General features: G+C 44.6%; 4 protein-coding genes across 5 annotated transcripts in view; 1 reads left to right on the top strand and 3 right to left on the bottom strand.

The window, feature by feature from the left end:
- Positions 1-264: 264 nt before the first annotated feature.
- LOC121565813 (adenine phosphoribosyltransferase) lies at positions 265-3,558 on the bottom strand. Its single transcript, XM_041876224.1, has 5 exons — positions 3,430-3,558; positions 1,944-2,086; positions 1,424-1,524; positions 739-834; positions 265-564 (listed from the first exon to the last, which is right to left on the bottom strand). The coding sequence occupies exons 1-5, from the start codon at positions 3,556-3,558 to the stop codon at positions 329-331; spliced, it is 705 nt and encodes a 234-aa protein (XP_041732158.1). The 3' UTR covers positions 265-328.
- A 9,178-nt stretch (positions 3,559-12,736) lies between these two features.
- On the top strand, positions 12,737-16,815 carry LOC121565827. The gene is made up of 4 exons (XM_041876226.2): positions 12,737-13,528; positions 13,652-13,784; positions 14,331-14,465; positions 14,658-16,815. The coding sequence occupies exons 1-4, from the start codon at positions 12,958-12,960 to the stop codon at positions 16,546-16,548; spliced, it is 2,730 nt and encodes a 909-aa protein (XP_041732160.1). The 5' UTR covers positions 12,737-12,957; the 3' UTR covers positions 16,549-16,815.
- Positions 16,816-17,522: 707 nt separating this feature from the next.
- Positions 17,523-19,990, bottom strand: LOC121557495 (proline-rich extensin-like protein EPR1). Its single transcript, XM_045220926.1, has 2 exons — positions 19,975-19,990; positions 17,523-19,303 (listed from the first exon to the last, which is right to left on the bottom strand). The coding sequence occupies exons 1-2, from the start codon at positions 19,988-19,990 to the stop codon at positions 17,523-17,525; spliced, it is 1,797 nt and encodes a 598-aa protein (XP_045076861.1).
- Positions 19,549-27,237, bottom strand: part of LOC121565842 (transcription elongation factor SPT6) — a 36,670-nt gene continuing 28,981 nt past the window's right edge. For both annotated transcript variants that reach the window (XM_041876228.1, XM_041876227.1), the window contains exons 23-37: positions 27,037-27,204; positions 26,174-26,301; positions 25,771-25,978; positions 25,451-25,598; positions 25,109-25,251; positions 24,796-24,936; positions 24,509-24,704; positions 23,961-24,199; positions 23,676-23,789; positions 23,349-23,473; positions 22,728-22,840; positions 22,530-22,607; positions 21,409-21,605; positions 21,058-21,278; positions 19,549-20,826 (exon numbers count right to left, since the gene is read on the bottom strand). In XM_041876228.1, coding sequence (XP_041732162.1) covers positions 20,640-20,826; positions 21,058-21,278; positions 21,409-21,605; positions 22,530-22,607; positions 22,728-22,840; positions 23,349-23,473; positions 23,676-23,789; positions 23,961-24,199; positions 24,509-24,704; positions 24,796-24,936; positions 25,109-25,251; positions 25,451-25,598; positions 25,771-25,978; positions 26,174-26,301; positions 27,037-27,204 — 2,406 coding nt within the window. In that variant the 3' untranslated portion in view covers positions 19,549-20,639. The remainder of the gene's footprint in view (positions 20,827-21,057; positions 21,279-21,408; positions 21,606-22,529; positions 22,608-22,727; positions 22,841-23,348; positions 23,474-23,675; positions 23,790-23,960; positions 24,200-24,508; positions 24,705-24,795; positions 24,937-25,108; positions 25,252-25,450; positions 25,599-25,770; positions 25,979-26,173; positions 26,302-27,036; positions 27,205-27,237) is intronic.

Genomic DNA, 27,237 nt, shown 5'->3' with positions numbered 1-27,237 from the left:
TACCTAATAAAGAGGCCTGTATGTTGCCCTAAGAGTTGTGCGAAGTTGGTCCAATATTATTCAAAATGATTCACAGCTGTAATGTCTGCCAAAGGGGCTTCCACCAAGTATTAACTCTGGGGTATGAAAACATACGCAATCAAGAAACATTTTTCTAACTTTCTATCACTTTGAATATATGGTGGAGGTTGTGTAGATAAAATGGAATCCCTTTTTAGATTACATTTTAAGGCAACAAAATGTGAAGACTGTGCAACCGGTGTGTAGACTTTCACTAGGCACTGTATATACAATATACTTGTATAGAAGCCAAATGTATTGAATGCATTCAACACTCCAAGGCAATACATGATCTTAGTGACTTCATGGACAAAGCACCATACAAGAATAACATAGAATCCTGGTGACCTTGAGTTTGAGCACTTAACTGGCGAAGCTCTTGGAAGGAGTCAGGATATTGTTTGTCAATTTGAATCTGTAGTTCCTCCGGGATGCAGTGAGAGCTTGTCTTCTCCTTGATACACTTCCCTCCCTCGCTGTTCTCAATGGCCACAGCAGCAATACCTGCAAATATGAATTACTTTTACTTGATAATAATTAAGATAGAAGAAAACTTTACAGTATACAGTTGTGATTAAAGTATAGATTTTGAGCACTTTTCAGTGATACAACAAATTAAATTAAGTCTAGCCTACCTACAATGAGACACATTGTCTGACACTGTGATTACACACAGACCTACAACAGTAGCTCCCTGCCTCTCCACCAGTTTGATAGCAGCCTTCATGGTTCCTCCGGTCTCTCTCCACTGGTCCGCTATCAGCACCTGGAGCCCTGCAGCACAGAGACAGACCAACTAGTGGTTGTGGCTCCGTCCCAAATGGCACCCTTTGGGCACTGGTCAAAATAATGGAATAGGGTGCCATTTGGGACATACACTGTATTTCTATTCAACTTCTTAACTCACAGGACCAAACACATTCAGAGAATCTCCTTGAAGGGGAAATGTTTCCTTAAATACAAAGGTGTTCAGTGGCTATACAAACACTCTTTGCTATACAGACTAGGGCCCTTGGTTCCTGCACCAACACTAGCTTATTATATCACAGGAAATTGGAGTGGTTATGTCAGAGGAAATGAGGACATGGTTGTATTCATTGAAACAAATACAAACAGTCAGAGCCAAAACAGGCCATACTGCCTCTTAGCTTGTGGGTTCATTGAGCTTGTCTATCACACTGTATGTTGTCTATTGCTACATTCATGTTAATGAGTCTGTCTCCTTATCCTTCACCTCAGGATTCTACAAACAAGGCAGGACTCTTGAAACCTTAGATGAGTGGTGTCCGTTCATTGGCCATAGACTGAATGGTGACTTATTCACCAAGGAAAGCAATCCTGTCAGACTGTGATGGTGACTCACCTGGCCTTAACACATCCAGGCGAACCTCCATCATCTTCTCTCTGCCTGAGTAGTCACTGTGCTCTGGGTTTGTATGCACAGGTGCCAGAAAGGGTGGTAGCCTTAGCCGATCCTGAAAACCACCAAGATATAAATGACATCTTAGAAACAGCACAGATAGACTTTTGTTTTATTGATGAGATTGTGAGAGTTTATTTCACCAATCAATATTTTCTCTCAGAAGACTTATAAACCTGATTGAAGTGACAGCAGATCAAGCCATACAGATCCCTTTTACACATAGTATGATTAATTTTGCAAGGCTTTTGTTTTGTGTTGAATGGTGTGATATTTTACTCTTAAAGTGTGTCCTTGTTGTGGCAATTCCCCAAGCAGGACCTATATGTGTGCTACCCCTAAATTAAGTATCATTCACAGAGGGGTTAGGTTTCCTGCCCTTTCAGTGGAGCTTGCTGGATGTGAAATATAATTAGTATGCAGTAAGTCGCATGGAGCCACACTTCAGTAACAACACATGAGCAGATTGGTTGAGATTGTATGTTTTCCTGAAACATTGACTGGTTGTTTACCGAGGATGAATCCCATTGCATCTATACCCGCGACCAGGTCAATGGCCTCATTCTGGAATGGACAGAGAAGGTCCTTCAAACAATCTGACAGGGCCTGGATTAGATACAAAATGAACCAGATTGACCACCCGGACTGCTGTGGGTTTCCTTACAGTATCTTTACGGCATATGCACTGGTCAAAATACCGATTTTACACACATACTTATAAGTATTCACCCCCCCCTCAAAACGAGTGACCTAAGCGACTTTGAGCGTGGTATGATCGTCGGTGCCAGGCACGCCGGAGCCAGTATCTCAGAAACGGCTGCCCTCCTGGGCTTTTCACGCTCGACCGTGTCTAGGGTTTACAGAGAATGGTGAGACAAACAAAAAACCAGCTAGTTGATGAGAGAGGTCGAATAAGAATGCCAAGAATCGTGTAAGCTAACAGGTGGGCCACAAACCGACAACGGCATCTCCAAACACAACTCGTCGATCCTAATCACAGATGGGCTATTGAAGAAGACGACCACACCGGGTTCCACTCCTATCAGCTAAAAACAAGAAGAAGCGACTCCAGTGGGCACGCGATCACCAACACTGGACAATTTGAGTAGTGGAAAAACATTGCCTGGTCCGACGAATCCCGGTTCCTGTTTGGCATAAATCCATGGACCCATCCTGCCTGGTACAGGCTGGTGGTGGTGGTGTACTGGTGTGGGGAATGTTTTCCTGGCACACGTTAGGTCCCTTCATACCAATTGAGCAACAAACGTTTCTGACACCTTGTAGAATCCATGAATTCAGGCTGTTTTGGAGCCAAAGGGGGGTCCGACCCTGTACTATATGGGTGTACCCAATATAGTCGTTGCATAAGTGTTTACCCCCTTTTTTAGGCAAGCCTAAATTAGTTCAGGATCAACATTTGGCTTAACAAATCACATAAGTTACATGGATTCACTCTTTGTGAAATAATAGGAGTTTACATGATTTTTGAATGATCTGTAAGGTCCCTCAGTCAAGTATTGAATTTCAAGCACAGATTAAATTACAAAGACCAATGAACTTTTCTAAAGCCTCATAAAGAAGGGCAGTGATTGGTAGATGGGTAACAATAACAACTCAGACATTGAAAAGCTCTTTAAGAATGGTCAAGTTAATAATTATGCTCTGGATGATGTATTAAACCACCCAGACACATCAAAGATACAGACGTCATTCTGAACTGAGCTAAAGTAATACTGCAAAAAACACACAGCAAAGAATAAACTTTTTGGCCTAAATGCAAAGCCTATGTTTGTGGCAAACACAACACATCACTGAGTAACTGCCTCCTTATTTTCAAGCATGGTGATGGCTGCATCATGGTATGGGTATGCTTGAAATCAGCAAAGACTGATCAGGATAAAAAGAAACAGGATGTAAACTAAAGGACCAGGAAACTAAAGGTATATCACTAGTTCCTGGGAATTACAGTAAAGTCTTGATGGGTCCAAACAGGCAAACTTTGGTCCTTTGGTGTTTGGTGCCATTAGGGAAAGGTACCAGCCTTTCTCCCTGTCTGTTGGAACAGCCAAAGCTTTCATTCTGCTAGACCCTGATATGGTTATCGCAATATTTCATATAATTTGAATAATGTCAAGACACATTTTAGATTGCAGAATCAAAATTCACATGTAGTCTCCTTAGTTAAATTAAACACACAATTGGAGCAAAAGTTAATAACATTGGTTAAAATGAAAATCTAATCGTTACTGCAATAATATGAAGTGTATTCAGCTCAAATAGCACAGAAGATTACTCTAAATGGGGCTAAAATATTTGAACGTTTGCTGTTTTAAATGATTAAACAAAATGTCAAATATGCAATGTTGTATTTCATCGATTTTCAGTTGACTTTCCGATAAATTCAGTTCTAATGCTATAATGTTTTACAAGTTAACAATTGCAAAAAAAAGCTTTAACCATTAGAAATTAAATAGACTTACAATGCTGTGGTGTGGTGGAGTCTGTGAAGATATATACTGCATACAAATAACTGGTGAATCCCAAACATAGAGAATGATAAGAGGCCTCTAGTGGCCAAAAGGCTGTTTTGACATGGGCAGCACCATTGAGGGCTTCCACCATGCTTCCGCCATTTTAAAGTAATCAAAGTAGTCAACTGGGTGGAGATTCCTATGGGTTTTAGACGCAATGGCGCTGCCCATGCTGTCAGACACTATAATCGTGCTCAGGGGGACCGAGTGGGGCAGCGGTCTAAGGCACTGCATCGCAGTGCTAGAGGCATCACTACAGACCCGGGTTCGGTCCCGGGCTATATCACAATTGGCAGTGATTGGGAGTCCCATAGGGCGGCGCACAATTGGCCCAGCATCGTCCGGGTTAGGGGAGGGTTTGGCCGGGGTAGGCCGTCATTTTAAATAAGAATTTGTTCTTAACTGACTTGCCGACGTGAGTAAGTAATTTAAGCGTGTTAACCCTCGCAAGATGGCATCCCAAGCCACGTCCTCAGAGCATGTGCAGACCAGCTGGCTGGAGTGTTTACGGACATATTCAATCTTTCCATATCCCAGTCTGTTGTCCCCGCTTGCTTCAAGGTGTCCACCATTGTTCCTGTACTGAAGAAAGCGACGGTAACTGAACTAAATGAGTATCGCCACGTAGCACTCACTTTGTCATCATGAAGTGCTTTGAGAGGCTAGATAAGGACCACCTTAACCCTAGACCTACTACAATTTGCATATCATCCCAACAGATCCACAAACAACGCAATCGCCATTGCCCTGCACGCTGCCCTATCCCACCTTGACAAGAGAAATACTTATGTAAGAATGCTGTTCATCGACTATAGCTCAGCCTTCAACACCATAGAGCCCTCCAAGTTCATCACTAAGCTCAGGGCCCTGGGTCTGGACCCCTCCCTGTGCAACTGGGTCCTGGACTTTCTGAAGGGCCGACCCCAAGTGGTGAAGGTAGGCAACAACACCTCCGCCACGCTGATCCTCAACAAGGGGGCCCCACAGGGGTGCGTGCTCAGCCCCCTCCTGTACTCCCTGTTCACCCATGACTGCATGGCCACGCACGTTTCCAATTCAATCATCAAGTTTGCTGACGACACAACATTTTAAAATTTTTGTCATTTAGCAGATGCTCTTATCCAGAGCGACTTACAGTTAGTGAGTGCATACATTTTCATACTGCCCCCCGTGGGAAACGAACCCACAACCCTGGGGCCCCGTGTAGCTCATGTTGTAGAGCATGGTGCTTGCAACGCCAGGGTTGTGGGTTCGTTTCCCACGGGGTGCCAGTATGAAAATGTATGCACTCACTAACTGTAAGTCGCTCTGGATAAGAGCGTCTGCTAAATGACTAAAATGTTTTAATGGTAGGCCTGAATACCAACAACGATGAGACGTCCTACAGGGAGGAGGTGAGAGCCCTGACGGAGTGATGCCATGAAAATAACCTCTCCCTCAACATCAACAAAAAGAAGGAGCTGTCGTGGACTACAGGAGACAGCAGAGAGAGCACGCCCCATCCACATCGTTGGGTTTGCTGCATCTGCGATAACATCTGGAAATCTGTGTATGTGACCAATGAACTTTGATTTGATTACAAAAACTCCTCCCTTGTTGAGCGAAGAAAAAACGTCACCTGCTGGAGAAGACAGATTTTGTGAACAGTTAACGCTCTTGCTTCGCCTCTTCCTCTCTGCCTTGCAGCATTGTGTTGCAGAGGCAGTTGCAGTGCATTCTGTGTTCTGTGGGTCATAAGGGTTTATCCAACAAAGTTTGACTGCAGAATGTATTATGCAGCATTGACGCAATTACGTTGTTGGTCTGATCGAGGCCTGACTTCCAGAGCGTGGCAAGGGGATCAATAAGCCACTATTCTGCTAGCGCCACTTTTCTATGGTAATGAGGAAACCTTAAAAAATAAAAGCCAGCATTTCAAAACATTCCAAGGTGGATAACACATTCAAAAGATATTACATTTTAATCAATGACGATTTTTTATTGTACTTATAAGCAAATGCAAAAAGGAATTTATGGAGAATTTAAGGAGTAAAAAATATATATACTGTATATATTTTAAGACCACTTGAAAAATACAATGTTCAGACTGGGTTATAGTGATTTTTATTTTATTTGTGCCAATGTAAAAGTGAGGTTGGGTGTACTCCGTAGGGTCTGTAGAATCTACAGTTGAAGTCGGAAGTTTACATACACTTAGGTTGGAGTCATTAAAACTTGTTTTTCAACCACTCCACAGATTTCTTGTTAACAAACTATAGTTTTGGCAAGTTGGTTAGGACATCTACAGTGGGGAAAAAATGTATTTAGTCAGCCACCAATTGTGCAAGGCCTGTAATTTTCATCATAGGTACACGTCAACTATGACAGACAAATTGAGATTTTTTTTCTCCAGAAAATCACATTGTAGGATTTTTAATGAATTTATTTGCAAATTATGGTGGAAAATAAGTATTTGGTCACCTACAAACAAGCAAGATTTCTGGCTCTCACAGACCTGTAACTTCTTCTTTAAGAGGCTCCCCTGTCCTCCACTCGTTACCTGTATTAATGGCACCTGTTTGAACTTGTTATCAGTATAAAAGACACCTGTCCACAACCTCAAACAGTCACACTCCAAACTCCACTATGGCCAAGACCAAAGAGCTGTCAAAGGACACCAGAAACAAAATTGTAGACCTGCACAAGGCTGGGAAAACTGAATCTGCAATAGGTAAGCAGCTTGGTTTGAAGAAATCAACTGTGGGAGCAATTATTATGAAATGGAAGACATACAAGACCACTGATAATCTCCCTCTATCTGGGGCTCCACGCAAGTTCTCACCCCGTGGGGTCAAAATGATCACAAGAACGGTGAGCAAAAATCCCAAAACCACACAGGGGGACCTAGTGAATGACCTGCAGAGAGCTGGGACCAAAGTAACAAAGCCTACCATCAGTAACACACTATGCCGCCAGGGACTCAAATCCTGCAGTGCCTGCCAGACGTGTCCAGGCCCGTCTGAAGTTTGCTAGAGTGCATTTGGATGATCCAGAAGAGGATTGGGAGAATGTCATATGGTCAGATGAAACCAAAATAGATATTTTTGGTAAAAACTCAACTTGTCGTGTTTGGAGGACAAAGAATGCTGAGTTGCATCCAAAGAACACCATACCTACTGTGAAGCATGGGGGTGGAAACATCATGCTTTGGGGTTGTTTTTCTGCAAAGGGACCAGGACGACTGATCCGTGTAAAGGAAAGAATGAATGGGGCCATGTATCGTGAGATTTTGAGTGAAAACCTCCTTCCATCAGCAAGGGCATTGAAGATGAAACGTGGCTGGGTCTTTCAGCATGACAATGATCCCAAACACACCGCCCGGGCAACGAAGGAGTGGCTTCGTAAGAAGCATTTCAAGGTCCTGGAGTGGCCTAGCCAGTCTCCAGATCTCAACCCCATAGAAAATCTTTGGAGGGAGTTGAAAGTCCGTGTTGCCCAGCGACAGCCCCAAAACATCACTGCTCTAGAGGAGATCTGCATGGAGGAATGGGCCAAAATACCAGCAACAGTGTGTGAAAACCTTGTGAAGACTTACAGAAAACGTTTGACCTGTGTCCTTGCCAACAAAGGGTATATATCAAAGTATTGAGAAACTTTTGTTATTAACCAAATACTTATTTTCCACCATAATTTGCAAATAAATTCATTAAATATCCTACAATGTGATTTTCTGGATTTTTTTTCTCATTTTGTCGGTCATAGTTGACATGTACCTATGATGAAAATTTCAGGCCTCTCTCATCTTTTTAAGTGGGAGAACTTGCACAATTGGTGGCTGACTAAATACTTTTTTTCCCCACTGTACTTTGTGCATGACACAAGTAATTTTTTCAACAATTGTCTACAGACAGATTATTTCACTTATAATTCACTGTATCACAATTCCAGTGGGTCAGAAGTTTACATACACTAAGTTGACTGCCTTTGAACAGCTTGGAAAATTCCAGAAAATGATGTCATGGCTTTAGAAGCTTCTGATAGGCTAATTGACATCATTTGAGTCAATTGGAGGTGTACCTGTGGATGTATTTCAAGGCCTACTTTCAAACTCAGTGCCTCTTTGCTTGACATCATGGGAAAATCAAAATAAATCAGCAATTTTTTTGTAGACCTCCACAAGTCTGGTTCATCCTTGGGAGCAATTTCCAAACGCCTGAAGGTACCACGTTAATCTGTACAAACAATAGTACGCAAGTATAAACACCATGGGACCACGCAGCCGTCATACCGCTCAGGAAGGCGACGCGTTCTGTCTCCTACAGATGAACGTACTTTGGTGCGAAAAGTGCAAATCAATCCCAGAACAACAGCAAAGAACCTTGTGAAGATGCTGGAGGAAACAGGTACAAAAGTATCTATATCCACAGTAAAACGAGTCCTATATCAACATAACCTGAAAGGCCGCTCAGCAAGGAAGAAGCCACTGCTCCAAAACCACCATAAAAAAGCCAGACTACGGTTTGCAACTGCACATGGGGACAAATATCGTACTTATTGGAGAAATGTCCTCTGGTCTGATGAAACAAAAATAGAACTGTTTGGCCATAATGACCATCGTTATGTTTGGAGGAAAAAGGGGGTGGCTTGCAAGCCCAAAAACACCATCCCAACCGTGAAGCGCAGGGGTGGCAGCATCATGCTGTGGGGGTGCTTTGCTGCAGGAGGGACTGGTGCACTTCACAAAATAGATGGCATCATGAGGAAGGAAATGATGTGGATATTATGAAGCAACATCTCAAGACATCAGTCAGGAAGTTAAAGCTTGGTCGCAAATGGGTCTTCCAAATGGACAATGACCCCAAGCACACTTCCAAAGTTGTGCCAAAATGGCTTAAGGATAACAAAGTCAAGGTATTGGAGTGGCCATCACAAAGCCCTGACCTCAATCCTATAGAAAATGTGTGGGCGGAACTGAAAAGGTGTGTGCGAGCAAGGAGGCCTACAAATCTGACTCAGTTACACCAGCTCTGTCAGGAGGAATGGGCCAAAATTCACCCAAATTATTGTAGGAAGCTTGTGGAAGGCTACCCGAAACGTTTGACCCAAGTTAAACAATTTAAAGGCAATGCTACCAAATACTAATTGAGTGTATGTAAACTTCTGACCCACTGGGAATGTGATGAAAGAAATAAAAGCTGAAATAAATCATTCTCTCTACTATTATTCTGACATTTCACATTCTTAAAATAAAGTGGTGATCCTAACTGACCTAAAACAGGGAATTTTTATTTTGAAAAACTGAGTTTAAATGTATTTGGCTAAGATGTATGTAAACTTCCGACTTCAACTGTACATTAAATGAGCTTCAGATAAATTCACAATGGCATGCAAGACTATGTTTTACATTAGTTATCAGAAATGACTTAGTTGAAAGAAGTTAAGGTCTAAGGTTAAGGTTGAAGAATACAGCAGACTCGTGTAATGCATTTTAAACTGTAAAGAAAATGCCTTTGCTGACCTTGATAGATAATCATCACAGTATAACTTGTAAATAATCTAGTCTCTGTTATTGTTTTGGAAAATATAGTTCATAGGCCTATTCCTTTACCCTACACAATAGCTTTGAACATACCAGTATTGGTTTAAACCAGGGTTCTTCAATTCCGGTCCTGGAGGGCCAAACACCTCTGTTTTTCATCCTCTCCTTCTAATCAGGGGCTAATTCAGACCTGGGACACCAGGTGAGTGCAATTAACTACCAGGTAGAAATTAAATACAGAAGTGTTTCGGCCCTCCAGGAACGGAATTGAAGAACCCTGGTTTAAACTCTCTAAAGAAATACTGGTATAAATAATACAATATTGAAAGTAAGTCAAATTATCATTTTTTTAAAGGTGGTTGCACTAGAGTTAAAAAAATACAAATAAAGATTTTCCCTAGTTTAGCATGTCTTTGTAGGGGACTCAGATTTTTTGAAAAAAAATCTGTGATCGTGCTGCCAGCATATATCCTGCTGCCAGGAGAACAGTAATCAATATCGGTACACACTAGTGACTTGAATTATGTAATACATTTAAATAATAAAACAACATTCAAAAGAACAAACCCCCCTTGTCGTTATACAAGATATAAACCTCAGTAACAGTTAAACATTTATTTTGGGAGGTAGCCTATTTATTTTGTTACATTTGTCAAGCATCTAAAACAGACAGAAACAAATACACTTGTCATATAATTAGGCACGCCTCTCCATTGTTTTGTATGAAATTGCGCAAACTCCAAACATACAGTATCTCGGTGCTTGTTGGGATAGCACTTCGCTCTGGAGCCTTGGCCAGAGGCTATCGAAGGGCCTAATTAGCCCATACACCCTCGATCATTTTCACTCCCTCAGCTTTGGGACACTTGGGACGCTTTGGAACACGCGTGAACGAGCAAATGGTGGGGCGAGGTGCGAGGGGAAGGAGAAGGGGGTAATTTCAGATTCATCCTAAATTCTCTTACTTATTATTTGGTCTAAGAACGTTTCTATTCATTAACTCTAAAGTTAAGACTGCAAAACCATTATTGGTGAGTGATAACCACCCCAGCACCCTCTTGCGTTTTTTATTTTTATAAAACAGTAACCGCTTTAACTTCATAACTTGATTATGGATGGGGGAAAGAACAATCATATAAACTGTGGGTAAGTAAGTTGAAAATATACTGACAGAAATAACATTTCAAAGAAACGTATAAAAAAATGCAGCAAACTGTTCAGAAAAATTAATCTTCTCTCCGTTGGTCCTGTGTCAAACAGGGTTGTATTAGTGAGGTCTCTGAGCTTTGATGAGGAGGCGCATCTGACTCCTCCTTGACACATCATGTGTTCAATAGTCTGGACTTTTGGTACCTGCAATACCGTGTGTAAATATAGGTCAAAACCATTGGTAGAAATGTGAAAATACTACGGTAATTCATGAAAACATTTGATTTAATGAAAAATGTAATGAAAATGTATTTATTTATAATTTCTATAGCTAATGCCATAGATATCCTATTTAATTACTAGAGGGGGTATGTCATTGCAGCCATGTTGGTAAGTGAGAAATTCAAACCAGTCTAATTGGAATTAATGGCAGTAGAGGAATAATCCAGATGTTACTGCAGGTGGGGAAAAAGTAAGGCGTGTGATATATCAGACATTGTGTAATAGAAGTATTGTCACCCTAAAATATTGTCACCCTAAAATATTGTCAATAAATACAGTTTATATGGGTTGTATACCAATTTTCTGTATAAATAGCCTTTATAATATATGTAAACAGGCCATAAATGTATACAAAAATATATTGGAATGCTTTGAGTGCTATTATACTATATGATACAATATCACCTACTTGTTGCACTTACAACTTGTCTAAGTCCCATCATCAACTGATTTGAGCCAGTGTATGGCTGTGGATTGCCTGCATTTTTTGAATGGAATGTTGGCATATTGGCAGTTCATTTGAAAAAGTAATGGAATCATTCCTCTAAAACTGACTGGCTAGCTAGCTATCAAACATACAGTGCAGATAAATTCTTCAAATTCATTATTTTACACAATATTTTATCACAGCACAGTTAATAGGCATATGCCTTTACCCTACACAATAGCTTTGAACATACCAGTATTGGTGTATTTCCAAGGTTTAGTCGAATGTTGCCTCGGGTGATTTTGCATCATTTCTCTCAACAATCCGATTCCAGTGCATTTGCGGAGAGAATACAAAAGACCTACGCCTCTCCGGGAAGCTCATTGTAAGTCCTTCCTTGTGACAAAACAGTGGCCTGATTAGAACTCACTGCCGATTTTTGTCTGGACTAGGGGCTGCACATGCAGACCTAGCTAATTGGGTGAAATATTTAATAGTCCATAAAACCTAATAAAATGTTGCCAAAGCAGTATATGGATGGCAATATCAAATGAGTTCCATGATACAGCTAGCTACTTTAACAGAATTACCTGCCCGTGCCACCATGCAGTGCCAGTCCAATAAATTACACCATTCGACACCAGGGCAGCATTTACGCTTGGCTTGGGTACAGTAGTGCACCCTCTGACATGACCTCAACCTCAACTCTCCATCCTCCATCGGTAGTAGCCTACTACTAGGCTTCTAGGTTTCAACCTCTGAAAGAACAGTAATTAAACCCAGCTTGCTCAGACATGCTGCTGAGAGAGCGCGGATTGCGTGCGAGGCTTTGCAAACCTTTCCATTCTTGACAAAGAAAGACGTTTGTTCCGACATTCTAATTTAGGTCACCACCAATGCCTTTCGTGGAATCTAAAAGATGTCCAATCTCTTGGGTTGGAAGAATCACGCCATCCTTGTTACCATGGGAAGCGCGAGAAGAACCTCCTCCTTGCCTGCAGCGTCACCAAAGCTAAATCTCGATTTTTGTGAAAAGGGGGACTGGGAGTTACTTGCGGTCAACGCACGGCAGAGTAGCCTAGGCTGCCAGCAGTAGTACACGCCATCCTATTAACCCTATCCGTTCTGCTTTCTTTGATTATTCGCCTATAAATAAAAAGAAAGCGTGTAAAAGACAAAGACGCACACAAACAAATACTTTCCTGCAGTTATTGTCTCATTTGGATTTAACGAAATTCAGGCACACGTAGGCTGATTATTTTCTTGTTGAACTGCTAGTAATTGTAGAATAGTCGTGCTTTTATGTTTAAATTACTAAGCATCCGTTTGCGCACATTCTGAAATTAGCCTGGCCTCACAGTCTCAATGGATTCTGTTGAAATAATGGAAAGTGTGTAATCGGCCACTGAAGGAGTTAATTTTATGTGTCAGACCCCTCCCATTATTGTCAGTCATCGTATTAATAATCGCACCACTAGAAGTGTCGCTATAAAGCTGGTTTTGGCGAGAGCCCGGGAAAAGTAGTGGTGCTGTCTCAGTGCGCGTGGTGCTGAAAGTGCCATCTGAAGTGATGTGGTCGGTATTTTTTTTCTTTCTGTCTTATCTGGACAGAAACTTTGTCAAGGGAGAATTCCCCAATTATTCCCTAGATGCAGAGAAACAGAGTAAAAATGTGTTTTTCATGCTCAACAGCACTTTCTGTGCCAAAATGTCAGGCATGGGGGGAAATTGCCTTTACCAATTGTCAGACGGAATTGAGGAAGTGCGCTCCGTGCATGACCCGGCGGGTAAACTGGTGGACTGCTCAGTAACCATCAACCAGATGCAGGTGAAGTCATTCATGCATGTGTGCAGATTGGGACTGAAGCACCAGAGAACCAACCCAGAAGATATGGAGTTGAGTTTTGCAGACATGACAGAAGCCAAATACAACTGTCAAGCGTTCCAGAGGACATCAAAGCGCACGACGGTCACCACCGAGAGGATAGCCGCGCCAACCGCTCAGACACCGAAGGAGACGAGAGAGACTTCTGTCCACGAGGATGACAAGCAGGTGATACGGAGATCCAAGCGAGGATTCACTTATCCTGGAACCCTGTGGTGTGGAGCTGGCAACATGGCTGATAATTACGACCAATTGGGTAGGTTGTGTAATTGCGTTTGATGTTATTCTGTATTTTAGATACATGATTAACTATTCTGACCACATTTACTCATTCAACTGTTTCAACTGTGTTTTTTTTATATACATTCTCTGTTTGCAGGAGAGTTCGCGGCGACTGACAGTTGTTGCCGCGTTCATGACCACTGCCCCTACGTCATCCATGCGTTTTCCTCAAAATACGGCTACACCAATTTCAAGTGGCATCCCCTTAGTCACTGTGACTGCGATAATGCGTGAGTTGCCTACATTTACATTTACATTTACATTTACATTTACATCATTTAGCAGACGGTCTTATCCAGAGCAACTTACAAATTGGTGCATTCAATTTATGACAGCCAGTGGGACAACCAAATTTTTTTTTGTGGGGGGGGATAGAAGGATTACTTTATACTATTCCAGATATTCCTTAAAGAGGTAGGGTTTCAAGTGTCTCCTGAAGGTGGTCAGTGACTCCGCTGTCCTGGCGTCGTGGGGGAGTTTGTTCCACCATTGGGGTGCCAGAGCAGCGAATAGCTTTGACATTATACATTAGAGTTGAAACTTCTTTTTTTGAATGTTTTAATAGAATGTTATGAGCAAAATGCAATGCACTTGATCCATCAGTTTAAATAATCATTAAAAAATAATTAATAAATATACTGCTTCATACACTTGAGTAATTATGTTGTACAGTCAGAGGCTGAAACCAATTATATGATGTACTGCTGTCAAACCATCCAGACAGGCTATAGTAATCAGGAGTGGCTAATTTTCTCTTTGTCACACTGTCTGTGTAGGTTGAAGGAGTGTCTGAGGAAAGTCAATGACACTTCCTCCAGGGTGGTTGGCCAGGCTTTCTTCAATGTCATCGAGGTGCCCTGTTTCCAGTTCATATATGAAGAGCAATGTGTGGAGCGCCACTGGTATGGCGTGTAAGTACAGTATTTACTGTAGGTTCCAATAATGCGCGTATGTGAACTAGAATCTCTTGCAAATACAATACAAATACACAAATAATCAAAAAAATCTAACAAGAAATAACAATCCAAGCATTTTTAAGTGGCTTTATAGTACACTACAGGGAGCACATCTTAAACCTCTCTCCATCTCTCTTATCCACACAGGTGTAAAAAATATGACAAGCTCCCGGTTGCAGTGCCTAGAGAGTCCATCGCGTATGATTTCGGAGGTATTGAGGTTATTGACGTGCTGACCGTGGCTCCTCTGAAAGAGACAAAGAAAACAGGCACAGAGCAGGACAATCCTGAAGGCACAACACAGTCCACTGTGTCCGGCTCCCAGACCACTGGCCCCGAGGAGCCCTCCCTCAGGAACATGGTCACCGTCGCTGAGGACTTCATCAAATTTCTGGCCACCGTCTCCACCTCTCAGGGCTCGGCTACAGACACCACCAAAGGAGAGACACAGACCTCAGAGAAGAAGAAGAGGAAGAACACTGCAGGGAAAAAGAAGAACAATAACAAGAAGAGGAAAGGAAAAGGAAAAGGGAGAAAGAGGAAGCAGAAAATCGACTCAGTCTCAAAAGGAGCAGAGGAGTCCTACCAAGTTAGTCGTACCAAAGCAGAGGAAGTTGTCAATAAGAGTAACTTTGTGAATGAGCCTGAGAATGTTGACCAGTTAAACAGAAATATCAACAGTTTCAGTGATGGTGAAATAGATCATGGAGGGAAAGAGGAGCTTTTTAATGATGTCATGAGAGATGAACCACGTGTAGATGAAGAAAGTGCTGCAGATGCCTCTGTCACCTCAGTCACTGCTGTCAAGAAGGAGCAGACAATGCTGGAAACCCCGGCTCTGACGGATCACACAGAAACAGCGTTTCTTTCTGCAACCACAGGCACACCCATTGTGACCACACAGAAAACCAAAAGGCAGAGGTCAAGAAAGGGGGAAGGGAGGAAAAAACAGAGCAACATAACACCAACTGTCACCCCTAAAGGAGTTGCACGCCATACCGCAATTAAACAGGACCTCCCAACAACCACAACAGAGAGCTCTGGCACCCCGACCGTCCCTACCAGCACTGCCATAATCTCTGCAGCACAGCCTGTGCAACAAAGGTTAGAGAGCCACAGTGAAAAGGGACCTGTTACGGCTACTGCCGGCACCCCCATTGTGACTTTTATCAAAAGCAAAATGCACAGGTCAAAGGAGAGAGAGAATAGAAATAAAAGGAGGAAAATCACTTCCACTCTTCCCATGGTGGGGGTTACTTTCCCAAACCCCACTGAAGAGGATCTTGAAGTGATCACTACTGAGAGCACAAGTGCTCCAGCCGTCACCACCATCACTACTGTTAGCATTGCAGGGCAGCCAGTGTCACACAGACCAGAAGGTCACAATGAGAAGGGGTCCAATACCACTACGACTGTAACCTCGACTTTGAGTGAGACCAAAAGGCACAGGCCGAAAGAGAGAGAGGGAAGAAAGCGAAAGAGAAAAATAATTCCAACTCTTTTGGCTGAGGGCACATCTCTTCAGAATACCACTGAAGATGCCCTTCATACAGTCACTACTGACAGCACTGGTGTACTGAACATCCCCACAACCACCACTGTAGTCACTGCAGAGCAGGCTGAGACGCTAGCACCACAGAGCATAGAGAGTCACAGTGAAAAGGGACATCTCACCACAACAGCCAGTGACCTCGTTGTGACTGGGAGAAGACAAGGATCAAAAGAGAGGGAGGGTAGAAAGAAAAGTAAAAAAGTGACCATACCCACTGTTGTCAAGGATGAGGTTCCTATCCATGATGACAATGAAACCAAACTTGAAGAAATAATGACGAGTACATGTCTGACACCCTCAGCGTCAGCAATCTCATCCAAAGTTGACGAAGTAGGAGAATTCAATCTACAGGAATCTGAGAACGTCAGAGAACAGGCCCTCTTCCCTGTGCAGACCAGCACACCCACTATAAGTCTGAATAAATCCACTGTCCAGAAAACGGAAGAGAGAGTAGGTAGAAAGAAAAGAAGAAAACCACCACAATGAGACTCATACTAACAATGTTGCTAGTATAGAATGAAAGAGTGCAATGATGTCCTAGATGACTAGCCTAGCTCTTGACTATCAGAAAAACTTGCTATGCAGACTCAAACGTATGTGTATTATGTGTTAGTCATCATTTTGTGTATGTTTTGTAAAATCAACATTTGTGCCACTATTCAACAGGAATTGAAACAAGTGAATGAAGGATCAGGATAATGTTCTGTAATATTGTATGTGAATTTAAACACCAATGATTAATAAAATATTGGAAAGAAGCATATATTGAGTGCAATGAATTCTAAAAGTGATGATTTCATTAATAACACATTCATTTTTGTGCATGTAGGCATATACTGTACTGTACTCCCAAGACACAGCAGGGAATATTTAATACGGAAGAAATTAATGAATTCCAAGTTCAGGGAGTTGTCCATTTCATCTGCTTACCCGTAAACGGATTACTTTTACTTTTCTGCAAACAATGCTTGCAATATTGTATACACAGACAGACTCCAAGCCAAGAAAGCTGAGCCTTCTTCCAGGTTTAAATACTATTTCCTTTGTTCTTTGGGGGACTTTGGACCTCTAGTCCATTCCAATGCGATATAAGGCATTGTGATGAAAGGGGTCACATTCTTAAAAAAGGATTAGGTGCTCACTATGAACTCTATTCTCCCCACCTAAATGAGGGTTGTAAGACCCTGTAACACTGAGGCTCAAATCCCTCAGCTGATTCTCACATGCTACTCTGAGGAGTTTCACAGAATGAGATGTACATACTATACTGTCACTTACTGTACAGACACAGATGTATAGAATAAGTTATGTAATTACGTCCAGCAGTTAATGGAAGGTGCACATTCTTTTTTTGTATTTCCCACTTACAGACTGAAAACACCAGCTAGGATAATAGTAAAACAGTTGGACACTTCAGTAAGCAGTGACTGGAATTCAAAGCTTAATAACAAAGAGGACTTTCATGCTACTGACCGTGTTCCAGACTGGGACAGAGTGGGGGGTGCTGCTGGGGGACAGAGTGGGGGGTGCTGCTGGGGGACAGAGTGGGGGGTGCTGGGGGACAGAGTGGGGGGGTGCTGCTGGGGGACAGAGTGGGGGGGTGCTGGGGGACAGAGTGGGGGGGTGCTGGGGGACAGAGTGGGGGGTGCTGCTGGGGGACAGAGTGGGGGGGGGCTGGGGGACAGAGTGGGGGGTGCTGCTGGGGGACAGAGTGGGGGGTGCTGCTGGGGAACAGAGTGGGGGGGTGCTGCTGGGGGACAGAGTGGGGGGTGCTGCTGGGGGACAGAGTGGGGGGGTGCTGCTGGGGGACAGAGTGGGGGGTGCTGCTGGGGGACAGAGTGGGGGGGTGCTGCTGGGGAACAGAGTGGGGGGGGCTGCTGGGGGACAGAGTGGGGGGTGCTGCTGGGGGACAGAGTGGGGGTGCTGCTGGGGAACAGAGTGGGGGGGGGTGCTGCTGGGGGACAGAGTGGGGGGGTGCTGCTGGGGGACAGAGTGGGGGGGTGCTGCTGGGGGACAGAGTGGGGGGTGCTGCTGGGGGACAGAGTGGGGGGGTGCTGCTGGGGGCAGAGTGGGGGGGTGCTGGGGGACAGAGTGGGGGGGGTGCTGCTGGGGGACAGAGTGGGGGGGGTGCTGCTGGGGGACAGAGTTGGGGGGTGCTGGGGGACAGAGTGGGGGGGTGCTGGGGGACAGAGTGGGGGTGCTGGGGGACAGAGTGGGGGGGTGCTGCTGGGGGACAGAGTGGGGGGGTGCTGGGGGACAGAGTGGGGGGGGTGCTGCTGGGGGACAGAGTGGGGGGGGTGCTGCTGGGGGACAGAGTGGGGGAGTGCTGCTGGGGGACAGAGTGGGGGGGTAATGCTGGGGGACAGAGTGGGGGGGGTGCTGCTGGGGGACAGAGTGGGGGGTGCTGCTGGGGGACAGAGTGGGGGGTGCTGCTGGGGGACAGAGTGGGGGGTGCTGCTGGGGGACAGAGTGGGGGGTGCTGCTGGGGGACAGAGTGGGGGGTGCTGCTGGGGAACAGAGTAGGTGGGTGCTGCTGGAGAACAAGATGTGGGGGGGTGCTGCTGGGGGGACAGAGTGGGGATTGCTTCTGGGGACAGAGTGGGGGGTGCTGCTGGGGAACAGAGTGGGGGGTGCTGCTGGGGGACAGAGTGGGGGGGTGCTGCTGGGGAACAGAGTGGGGGGTGCTGCTGGGGGACAGAGTGGGGGTGCTGCTGGGAGACAGAGTGGGGGGTGCTGCTGGGGAACAGAGTGGGGGGTGCTGCTGGGGGACAGAGTGGGGGGGTGCTGGGGGACAGAGTGGGGGTGCTGCTGGGGGACAGAGTGGGGGGTGCTGGGGGACAGAGTGGGGGGTGCTGGGGGACAGAGTGGGGGGGTGCTGCTGGGGGACAGAGTGGGGGGGTGCTGGGGGACAGAGTGGGGGGTGCTGCTGGGGGACAGAGTGGGGGGGTGCTGCTGGGGGACAGAGTGGGGGGGTGCTGCTGGGGGACAGAGTGGGGGGTGCTGCTGGGGGACAGAGTGGGGGGTGCTGCTGGGGGGTGCTGCTGGGGAACAGAGTGGGGGGTGCTGCTGGGGGACAGAGTGGGGGGTGCTGCTGGGGGACAGAGTGGGGGGTGCTGCTGGGAAACAGAGTGGGGGGTGCTGCTGGGGACAAGAGTGGGGGGTGCTGCTGGGGGACAGAGTGGGGGGTGCTGCTGGGGGACAGAGTGGGGGGTGCTGCTGGGGGACAGAGTGGGGGGTGCTGCTGGGGGACAGAGTGGGGGGTGCTGCTGGGTGACAGAGTGTTTAAGCAGTACTGGCAACGTAGTAGGCTAGTTGGATCTGAGACAAAGTAGAATCATTTCACACCTCATACCACATAATATTAAATAATCTGCTTTGTCAGTGTTTTTCAATGGTCTTTTGAATGGAATCATACTGTATTTTGTATGGTCTGAGTACTTGAGAGGAACAATTGTTCTCAGTTGGCAAAGAAACAAGAGAGTTCTGTATTTTACATTTTTATGAAGGAAAGGCATTCAACAATGCTAACATACCGCTTTAATTAGTACTGCAGGCTGGCACTGATAGATCTCTTTTCTTTGTTATGGACTCATTTTGTTTGTGGAACATGATGAATACTGAAAATAACTGACACTGTTCTTACATGAGTTGAATTCAACTACAGGAAGTGAATTTGATAGGTTTAAAATACATTAATATGGGTTAAATACATTGATAAAGGATAACATTTAAGTGTACTGTATATTACGGGACAGTAGCTGTAATGTGAATATGCTGATGTAGCACAGTAAGCACAGACCACATGTTTCAGTTGGCAATGCATTTAAAAATACTAAAAACATTCAAAATAATACAATTAGTAAAAGTGCTTGAGGTCCTATACCTATTTTGTTCAACACTTCCAAGTAATACTGTCAATGTTCTTCATTGTGTTACACACAGAGTAGACATAAAGCCTGTATAGCTACTGTAGGCTAAAGCCTATACCCAGTCAGCTCTCAGGCAATACACTAAGCAGCAACTGGATATCAAACCAGAAACTTACAAGATAGTCATTAAAATGGCCTAAGACCCATGTGACAAAGATAAAATGGTATAGATATAATATACATGGTACTACAAATAGCCTTTTCAAACCCCTACTGAGAGATGGTTAATATTCATATAGCATATGTTACAATAACCTCAGGTGTGATTCAGAAAGAAATAGTTTTCATTGGTTTTTGTTGCATCACATGCATTTTAAGTTAATACGGTTAAAACCTGGTTTAAACAAGGCATGCAGTTTTCATTGTTTCTAGTACATTCCACTAAAATTGCAATTGAGGAACAGTGCTACCAAAGAAGTGATAATCAACCAACCATTTTCTTTAGGTGAATTTGAAACAAACCACTGTTATCAAATACATTTTTCACGTGCAATTCAGTCATCAATGTTGGTCACCATCATCTTATCCTTCAATGTGACCAACTGAAGCGGTGAAGTGTATGCAGTATTATATAATGAGTCCAGTTCATATACAGTACAGTAGGGGTGAGTAATAGTGGGCTCGGGAGAAAGAGAGTCTCCTCTGGACCTAGCGATCCATCTCATCCAGCAGCGGTGTGGCGTCTCCAGCGAGGGACATGGGCGTGCTCTCGATCATGGGGCTGGGAGAAGGTCGTGGGGTCATTCTGGGCCTCGTCTTCTTGCGCTCTGCCTCTTTCTCCTGGAGCCACTGCTCGGCCATCTTTCCCCAGTCCACCGCTGTGTGGGAAGTTGCCCTGATGGTTGGGAGCAGGGAGAGAAGATAACTCACTATTTACTTACTCACACACAATCTAGCAGTTGTATGCTTCCTGAACAATTAGAGGCAAGTTATCTGCTGTTGGAAACTTCCGTAAGTACCCAGCTACATACATGGACCATAGTCTCGCCATTTGAATTACCCAAACTGAAATAGTTTCTCTATTTGGATAATTCTGTCTAAGAGCTAGTTTTGAGAGGTGACTTACTTTGGTGTTGGTGTCCTGTGGTGGCGGGAGGAGGATGTTGATGATGGTGTGGAGGAAGGGCGGTGTCCATGTCCGTGTGATCCGTGTGAGGACTGGGGAGTGCTGCTGGGGTACTGGGGCGTGGTGATAGTCTGCTGCTGGCTGGGGGTGGGAGTGGTGTACGAATAGCTGGGCGTCAGAAGGGGAGTAGCAATGGGCTGCTGAGCTGGTGTGGCAAACACCTGGGACAGAAAAAATAAAGTTGAAGGGCTCATGTTGAACAGAAATATGAAAAACGGATAGAGATGAAACTCAAATGTTTTTGTGATGACATTCAGATATACAGTAAGCGTCTGTGTATTCCAAACCTACGTGATAGGCGCTACTGCTGCCCCCTCCGCCGCTGCTGCCCCCTCCGCCGCTGCTGCCACCAGTGTAGCCATACTGGCTGGATGCCCACCCGGCAGGTGTGGTGTTGGGGTTCTGGCCCTGGCCCGTTACCGCGGCAATGGCACTGAACATCTGAGAGGTCATGTTCTGAGGGAGGGCGTTCACTGCACGGGTCAGATCTGAGTGACAGACACACAGGGTATACACAACACATACAACTTTATACATTAGGAGAAGATTAAACAGAGAAACTGTTACTTAAAAGTCCTTAAAATGTTGATGATTCCAACCTTAGGATGCATGAAATGTTAAAAACCAATTGAGGTAACATACAGTATATTATAGCCATAGAAATCCTTGGGAGTGAGTATACACAGTAACTGACCTAGGGCCTGACAATACCAGTATCGCGATACTCGTTAGTATCGTGGCAAGGAAACAAAACATGAAGCAGATTTAACTTCTTTAGGAAAACAGCCCTGATGTTGGAAACAAACATCATTATGTTGTCATTCAGAGTCACATTTATTTATTTACCAAGCTATAGCACACAATATTTTACATACAGCAGGTTTTTAAAGGACCAAAGTGTCACGACTTCGGCCGAGGCTGTCTCCCCTCCTTGTTCGGGCAGGCTTCGGCGTTCGTCGTCACCGGAGTACTAACCACTGCCGCCCCAATCATCATCACAATTGTCTTGTCTCGTTATCACACACACCTGGTTCCTATCCCCTAATTAGACTGTGTATAAGTGTTTCCTCTGCCCCCTTGTCCTTGTGGGTGATTGTTTATTTGTGAAGGTTAGTGAAGCTTGGTGGAGCTCGTGTATTTTGTTCGACGGGAGTATTTTCCTGTGTGCCTTGTATTTTCCAGTGCACCTTGTATTTTCCAGTGCACCTGTTTTGTGCCCTGGAGTGTGTTTGATGCAGTTCTGCATAAACCTGTATTTTGCGGATTAAAGCCTGTTATTCTGTGATTTACCCTCCTGCGCCTGACTCCTTCAACACCACCTCATCAAACAAAGAGTTTTGTCTGCTTCGTGTTTTCATTTTTGCCATGGAAAAAATATGGCGATACTGGTATCGTCCTGGCCTTAAACTGACCTGCAATGTTAATATTGGCTGGCGTGGCATTGATAGAGGCTGGGGTTCGTGTTCTACTGCTGCTGCTGGGAGTAATCCCTGTAGGAGAAATACCAAATATCAGATAACAGAAGTGATCCATCATTAGAGCATGATTACCCTGGACTGTAGGTTTCATTGTGAGGCATTTCTAAGGCAGCATTCTGTGTAGGCTCTGACCTGCCACTGGCTCCTGGAAATGGTCTTTGAACCAGCGGAAGAGTCCATTGACTGTGGGAAAAATGTGGCCTCTGTATCTGAACCCCTCAGGCGTGACAGTCACAAACTCAACCCTGCATGCCAGAGAAAAGTCATGACATTCTGATTATGACATTATAACAATGACATTACATTACATTATGTGACATTACATTACAACATCACAGTACAGAACTTTATGAAGGTTCACTTAACAGTGATGATTACTGTGGATACATGTGACAAACCCTCCTGAGCGAGAGGTAAGTAAGGGTTAATGTTTATGTTCATGTCCTTTCATGTCTCTAAACAAGCACCAATAATCACTCTTGCTCTTGACAGGCAACAGCGGCTGAGACAAACAGGCGCTTCATGCTTCCCCTACTGTCCTGACACACATTCTGGGTTTGGGTTTGGGGGTGAGGCAGTTCCATTCCCAACACAAGAGCTTTTTTCTTTAGGGTGTCAATTGCACATGGAAAAAAATGAAGCCAAGCGCATCTCCAGCATTTCTATATCTATGCAAATTCATGCATCGTATGAATGGGTGTTGATTTGAATGACAAAGGCAGCGGCTAGTGTGGTTGGCAGTCCTGAGGTAACCTTGGTTTTCCGCGGGGCTGGTAACCGAGCAGAAACTTCCCTGGCAGCTCTCTACAGGCAGACACATAGTAGGGGATGAATGTAGGCTTCTCCTTCTTGCTTTTCACCAAGACCTCCTCCATTTTCTGCAATTCAGAAAACAGGGACGGCAGCTGATGATCAATCGAAGAGAATTGAAAAGGTTTCTATCCAACCTGTCTCTTTGAAACTATTATTCTCTCTCTCTCCCAAACACACACACACTGGCAGATAGATGGATACACACATAAATACACATTCATACACAATGATACTGTGAATTGAAAGAAAGTATATCCTTGTTCCTACCTTTCGGTCTCCACCATTGCATTCTTGAAAATACTTGTGACCAAGCAGATCGCGAGCAAACGCAGCCATTGGTTGAATGTATCTGGCTGTGATTTCATCCAGATCTTCAAATTCCTGAGAAAAAGGTGAAACACATTGGTTTCGTGCCAAATGGCACCTTATTCCCTACATAGGGCACTACTTTTGTGGATTATATAGGGAAAGGGTGCCATTTTGGACACACATATTTATATTCATACAGGCATATACTGCTTCATAATGAAGAAGCCTGTGAATGGAGCTGACCTCGGTGTTGATCCACAGGGTATGTCCCAGGCTGAAGGCGTTCTCCTTGCCCTCCTCTCGTACGTCAATGTGCTGGTAGATACCATCAGCAACCTTCCAAGTAACAGTCAGGTGGTTCTCTCCCTTACTGCTGGGCCTGATGATCACATCTCCCTGGTCCATGGACTCCATCATCTTCTCTGCCTGCTTGAAGTTGATGTTATGGAACGATGGGTGGGCTATCACCCTCTTGATGTAGGCTATAGGGAGTGGAAAGCTGTATTTTAGCATTTGGTATTATATTATTAGGGCTGGTTTCCCAGACACAGATGTAGCCTAGACCTAGACTAAAAACCTTTTTAAATTGAAAGTTTCCAATGACCATGCTTCTGATTCCAGGACTAGGCTTAATCTGTGTCCCGGAAACCAGCCCAAAATCTACTCTTACTACCATTACCAAAATCAACCAATAATAAAAGATGAATCCAAAATGTAATTTTATCAATTTATCAATTCCAGCTATGTTCTCCATCTAGAGTTGTACAGTAAGCTCTCAGACAGGTACACACTTGTTCTCTGCTGTTTCTTCTTGGCCTCCTCCTCCTGCTTCACATCCTCTGTCTCAGTGTCAAAGTCGTAGTAGGTGTCCTTGGGAAGCTTCCACTCGTTGTTCTTATCCGACAGGTCTGACGTCCGACAGGTCAGATCCACACTGAGCTTCTCAATGTCAATCTTCATGATCCTGCAGTGCACTGTCATGCCCACCTACAGCAAGTTAAAGTGTTATATGACTTTGGTAATTCACTGTTCGTTATACTGAAATCGAGATATATTTTTTGGGAAACTACAGTGATACCTTAACCCTTTCTTCAGGGTGCTTGACCACTTTGTCACTGAGGAACTTGGTGGGGATAAAGCCGGTGACTCCGTTGTCCATGCGACAGCGGACCCCAATAGCTTGGCCAGGGCAGGAGCCACTGTCAAAATGATTCCACACCTGCCAGAGAAAACAGAGGCTATGTCAGACTTTGTTGATCAAAAAGACAGCTGTGGCCAATATAACTATAGCAACAAATAATAATCTAGGAACTTAAAACCCATAACCCACCACTCTTCAGATGGGCTGTCACTCACAGAGCAGCAGAATATGGAGCATATCAGATTCTCACCTCGCTGAGCTCAGGGAAGTTATCCTGCTGACAGAAAGGACACTGCCACAGACCTGTCTCATCATTCCTTATGGCCTGGTCATAACTCTCCCCCTGGGGGCGCCGGTGAGCAATGCCTGTCACCACACTGGTGATCAGTTTACCTAGAGAACCACGAAGACAGACAGACCGAGACCATGAAAACAGTGTTGAGATACCAATAAGGGAGTTATACATGTTTTCTACTATGTCCACATTGGGGCTGTGACTCCCTGCACCAAAAAAGCATGGTAGTGTGTGTGTTAACCCATCACTTTGAAAGAGATATCAATGAGGCCCTGGTTGAGAAGGAACAGTACGTACCAATGTAGAAGGTCTCTGGTGTCTCCTTGGTGAGCAGGTTGAAGATCTCCTCTGTGTTAGGTCCTCTGTAGGTGGACCTCAGGTCTTTGTACCTGCAGCTCAGCTCAGCACGGATGTCATACAGGGTGATGCCCTTGTTACCATAGCCCTGTGGACACAGAGAGTCTCAAACAGTGAGCACTAGAATGTCCTCAGATCAGGAGGAGTATGCAAGCTCTTTATACCCACCCAGAGTAGGACAACGGATGTGTTCCAAATGGCACCCTATTCCCTATATAGTGCACTACTTCTGGGACGCAACCTACATCTCCCACACTGACCTGTCTTTCCAGCTCCTCAGCAAAGGCGTCCAAGTCCAGGTCTTTGAGCCGCTCCGGGTTTTCCAGGATCTCCTCCAGTGCTCCGGCCGGGTTGGCGTCCTCCGCTGACTCGTCATACTCCAGAGCATCCACGGCCATCTTCCTGGCCCACTCGTAGGTCTCTGGGTGCACCCGCGACCCGTCCAGAACCTCAATATAGGAGTCAGTACTGCAGGTAGGGAGAGACTCTTGATGTCAATGATTCAGTTATTTAGTGAATTGGCTGTGTGATGATGTCAATAAAAGTAGTTTTGTCAAGTTATTCAATGTTATGAGTTAAATTTCAAATAAAAATATGTTTTTTAGTCTCAGAAATGTTCTGCAGTATTGCATGAATGACCATGCCCAATGTTCTGAGACCGACCTATCTCCAAGAGAAGCTGTGTCAATCTTGATGAAACCAGCGCAGTTGATGAAGACCTTTGGGCCCATGTGACACATGGTGACCAGCTGAGTGCGGTTTTCCAGACGAGTGTTATTTTGCTTCAGGATCTGGAAACAGAGATGGATAAATGTACATGTAAAAGTATCTGTTCAGAGGTCAGTACAGTAGAGCAGTGGTTCCCAAACTGTGGGGCGCGCAGGGTCCGGCTTTAAACTTACTCTTGAAAGTAGAATAATGTAATAGTAGTAGAATAGTAGAATGCCCAAGGTGCAATTTTGAGTAGTGCATCATCAGTTTTTCTCTTGTCATGTCAGTCATTGCATACCTTAGAGAGCTATATATAACTTGTCAGAAAAGTCCAGATCAACTAGCCCATGTCAGAGAAAGTTTTTTTAGCCCATAGATTTTGTTGTAATGTTTGAGTCACTCAAATATCACATGAATACACATTAGACATGGCAAAATGTATAGAATTGCAAGAAAATTAGCTTTAAACCTGCAAAATGTTCTCTCTGCCAGCAAGAGGGGTGTGAACAGTTTGTGTCATGAACAGTGCTTGTGCCCATAGAAATAGACATGACGTGCGCGCGTGCTAGAGGGGGAGTGGGATGTTCCACAATGCTGGAAGGGGGGCCTGAGTGAAAAAGTTGAGGAACCCCTGCAGTAGAGTACTGAGATACTATAATAATACAAACATAATGGTACATATTGCTACTGTATATTGATCAATTCTATCTGGTAACACTTGGTATATTGTTGCTTTTATATCTGTTTAGTAACACTGTAATTACATTGTATTAACATGTTGGCAATCTAGATGCCTTATGTGATCTATGTCTTACCCTGAGCAGGTGGGATCCCTTCCTGGGCCCCAGGCCACAGACGTACTGCACCAGGCTCTGGGTGTAAGGGTGGGCCATGGCCCGGTTCACATCCACACCCACTTCATTCACCCGGTTGATGAATTCACAGTACAGAGCATTCAGCAGGTCCTCCTTCACTACATGCTCCTGTGTGGGAAGCAGACAGAGAATAGTCAGACT

The sequence above is a fragment of the Coregonus clupeaformis genome, chromosome 6 (assembly GCF_020615455.1).
Source record: "Coregonus clupeaformis isolate EN_2021a chromosome 6, ASM2061545v1, whole genome shotgun sequence".
NCBI lineage: Eukaryota > Metazoa > Chordata > Actinopteri > Salmoniformes > Salmonidae > Coregonus > Coregonus clupeaformis.
This window is presented reverse-complemented; position numbering and strand designations above follow the sequence as displayed.

Coding starts and splice junctions, on each gene's coding strand:
- LOC121565813 (XM_041876224.1), bottom strand. CDS start 3,558: ATGAAAGCTTTGGCTGTTCCAACAGACAGGGAGAAAGGCTGGTACCTT. Junction 1,525..1,943: donor CATACAATCTCAACCAATCT/GCTCATGTGTTG, acceptor GGATCGGCTAAG/GCTACCACCCTTTCTGGCAC. Junction 565..738: donor GCAGGGAGCTACTGTTGTAG/GTCTGTGTGTAA, acceptor TCATATTTGCAG/GTATTGCTGCTGTGGCCATT.
- LOC121565827 (XM_041876226.2), top strand. CDS start 12,958: ATGTGGTCGGTATTTTTTTTCTTTCTGTCTTATCTGGACAGAAACTTT. Junction 13,529..13,651: donor TGATAATTACGACCAATTGG/GTAGGTTGTGTA, acceptor CTCTGTTTGCAG/GAGAGTTCGCGGCGACTGAC. Junction 13,785..14,330: donor CACTGTGACTGCGATAATGC/GTGAGTTGCCTA, acceptor CTGTCTGTGTAG/GTTGAAGGAGTGTCTGAGGA.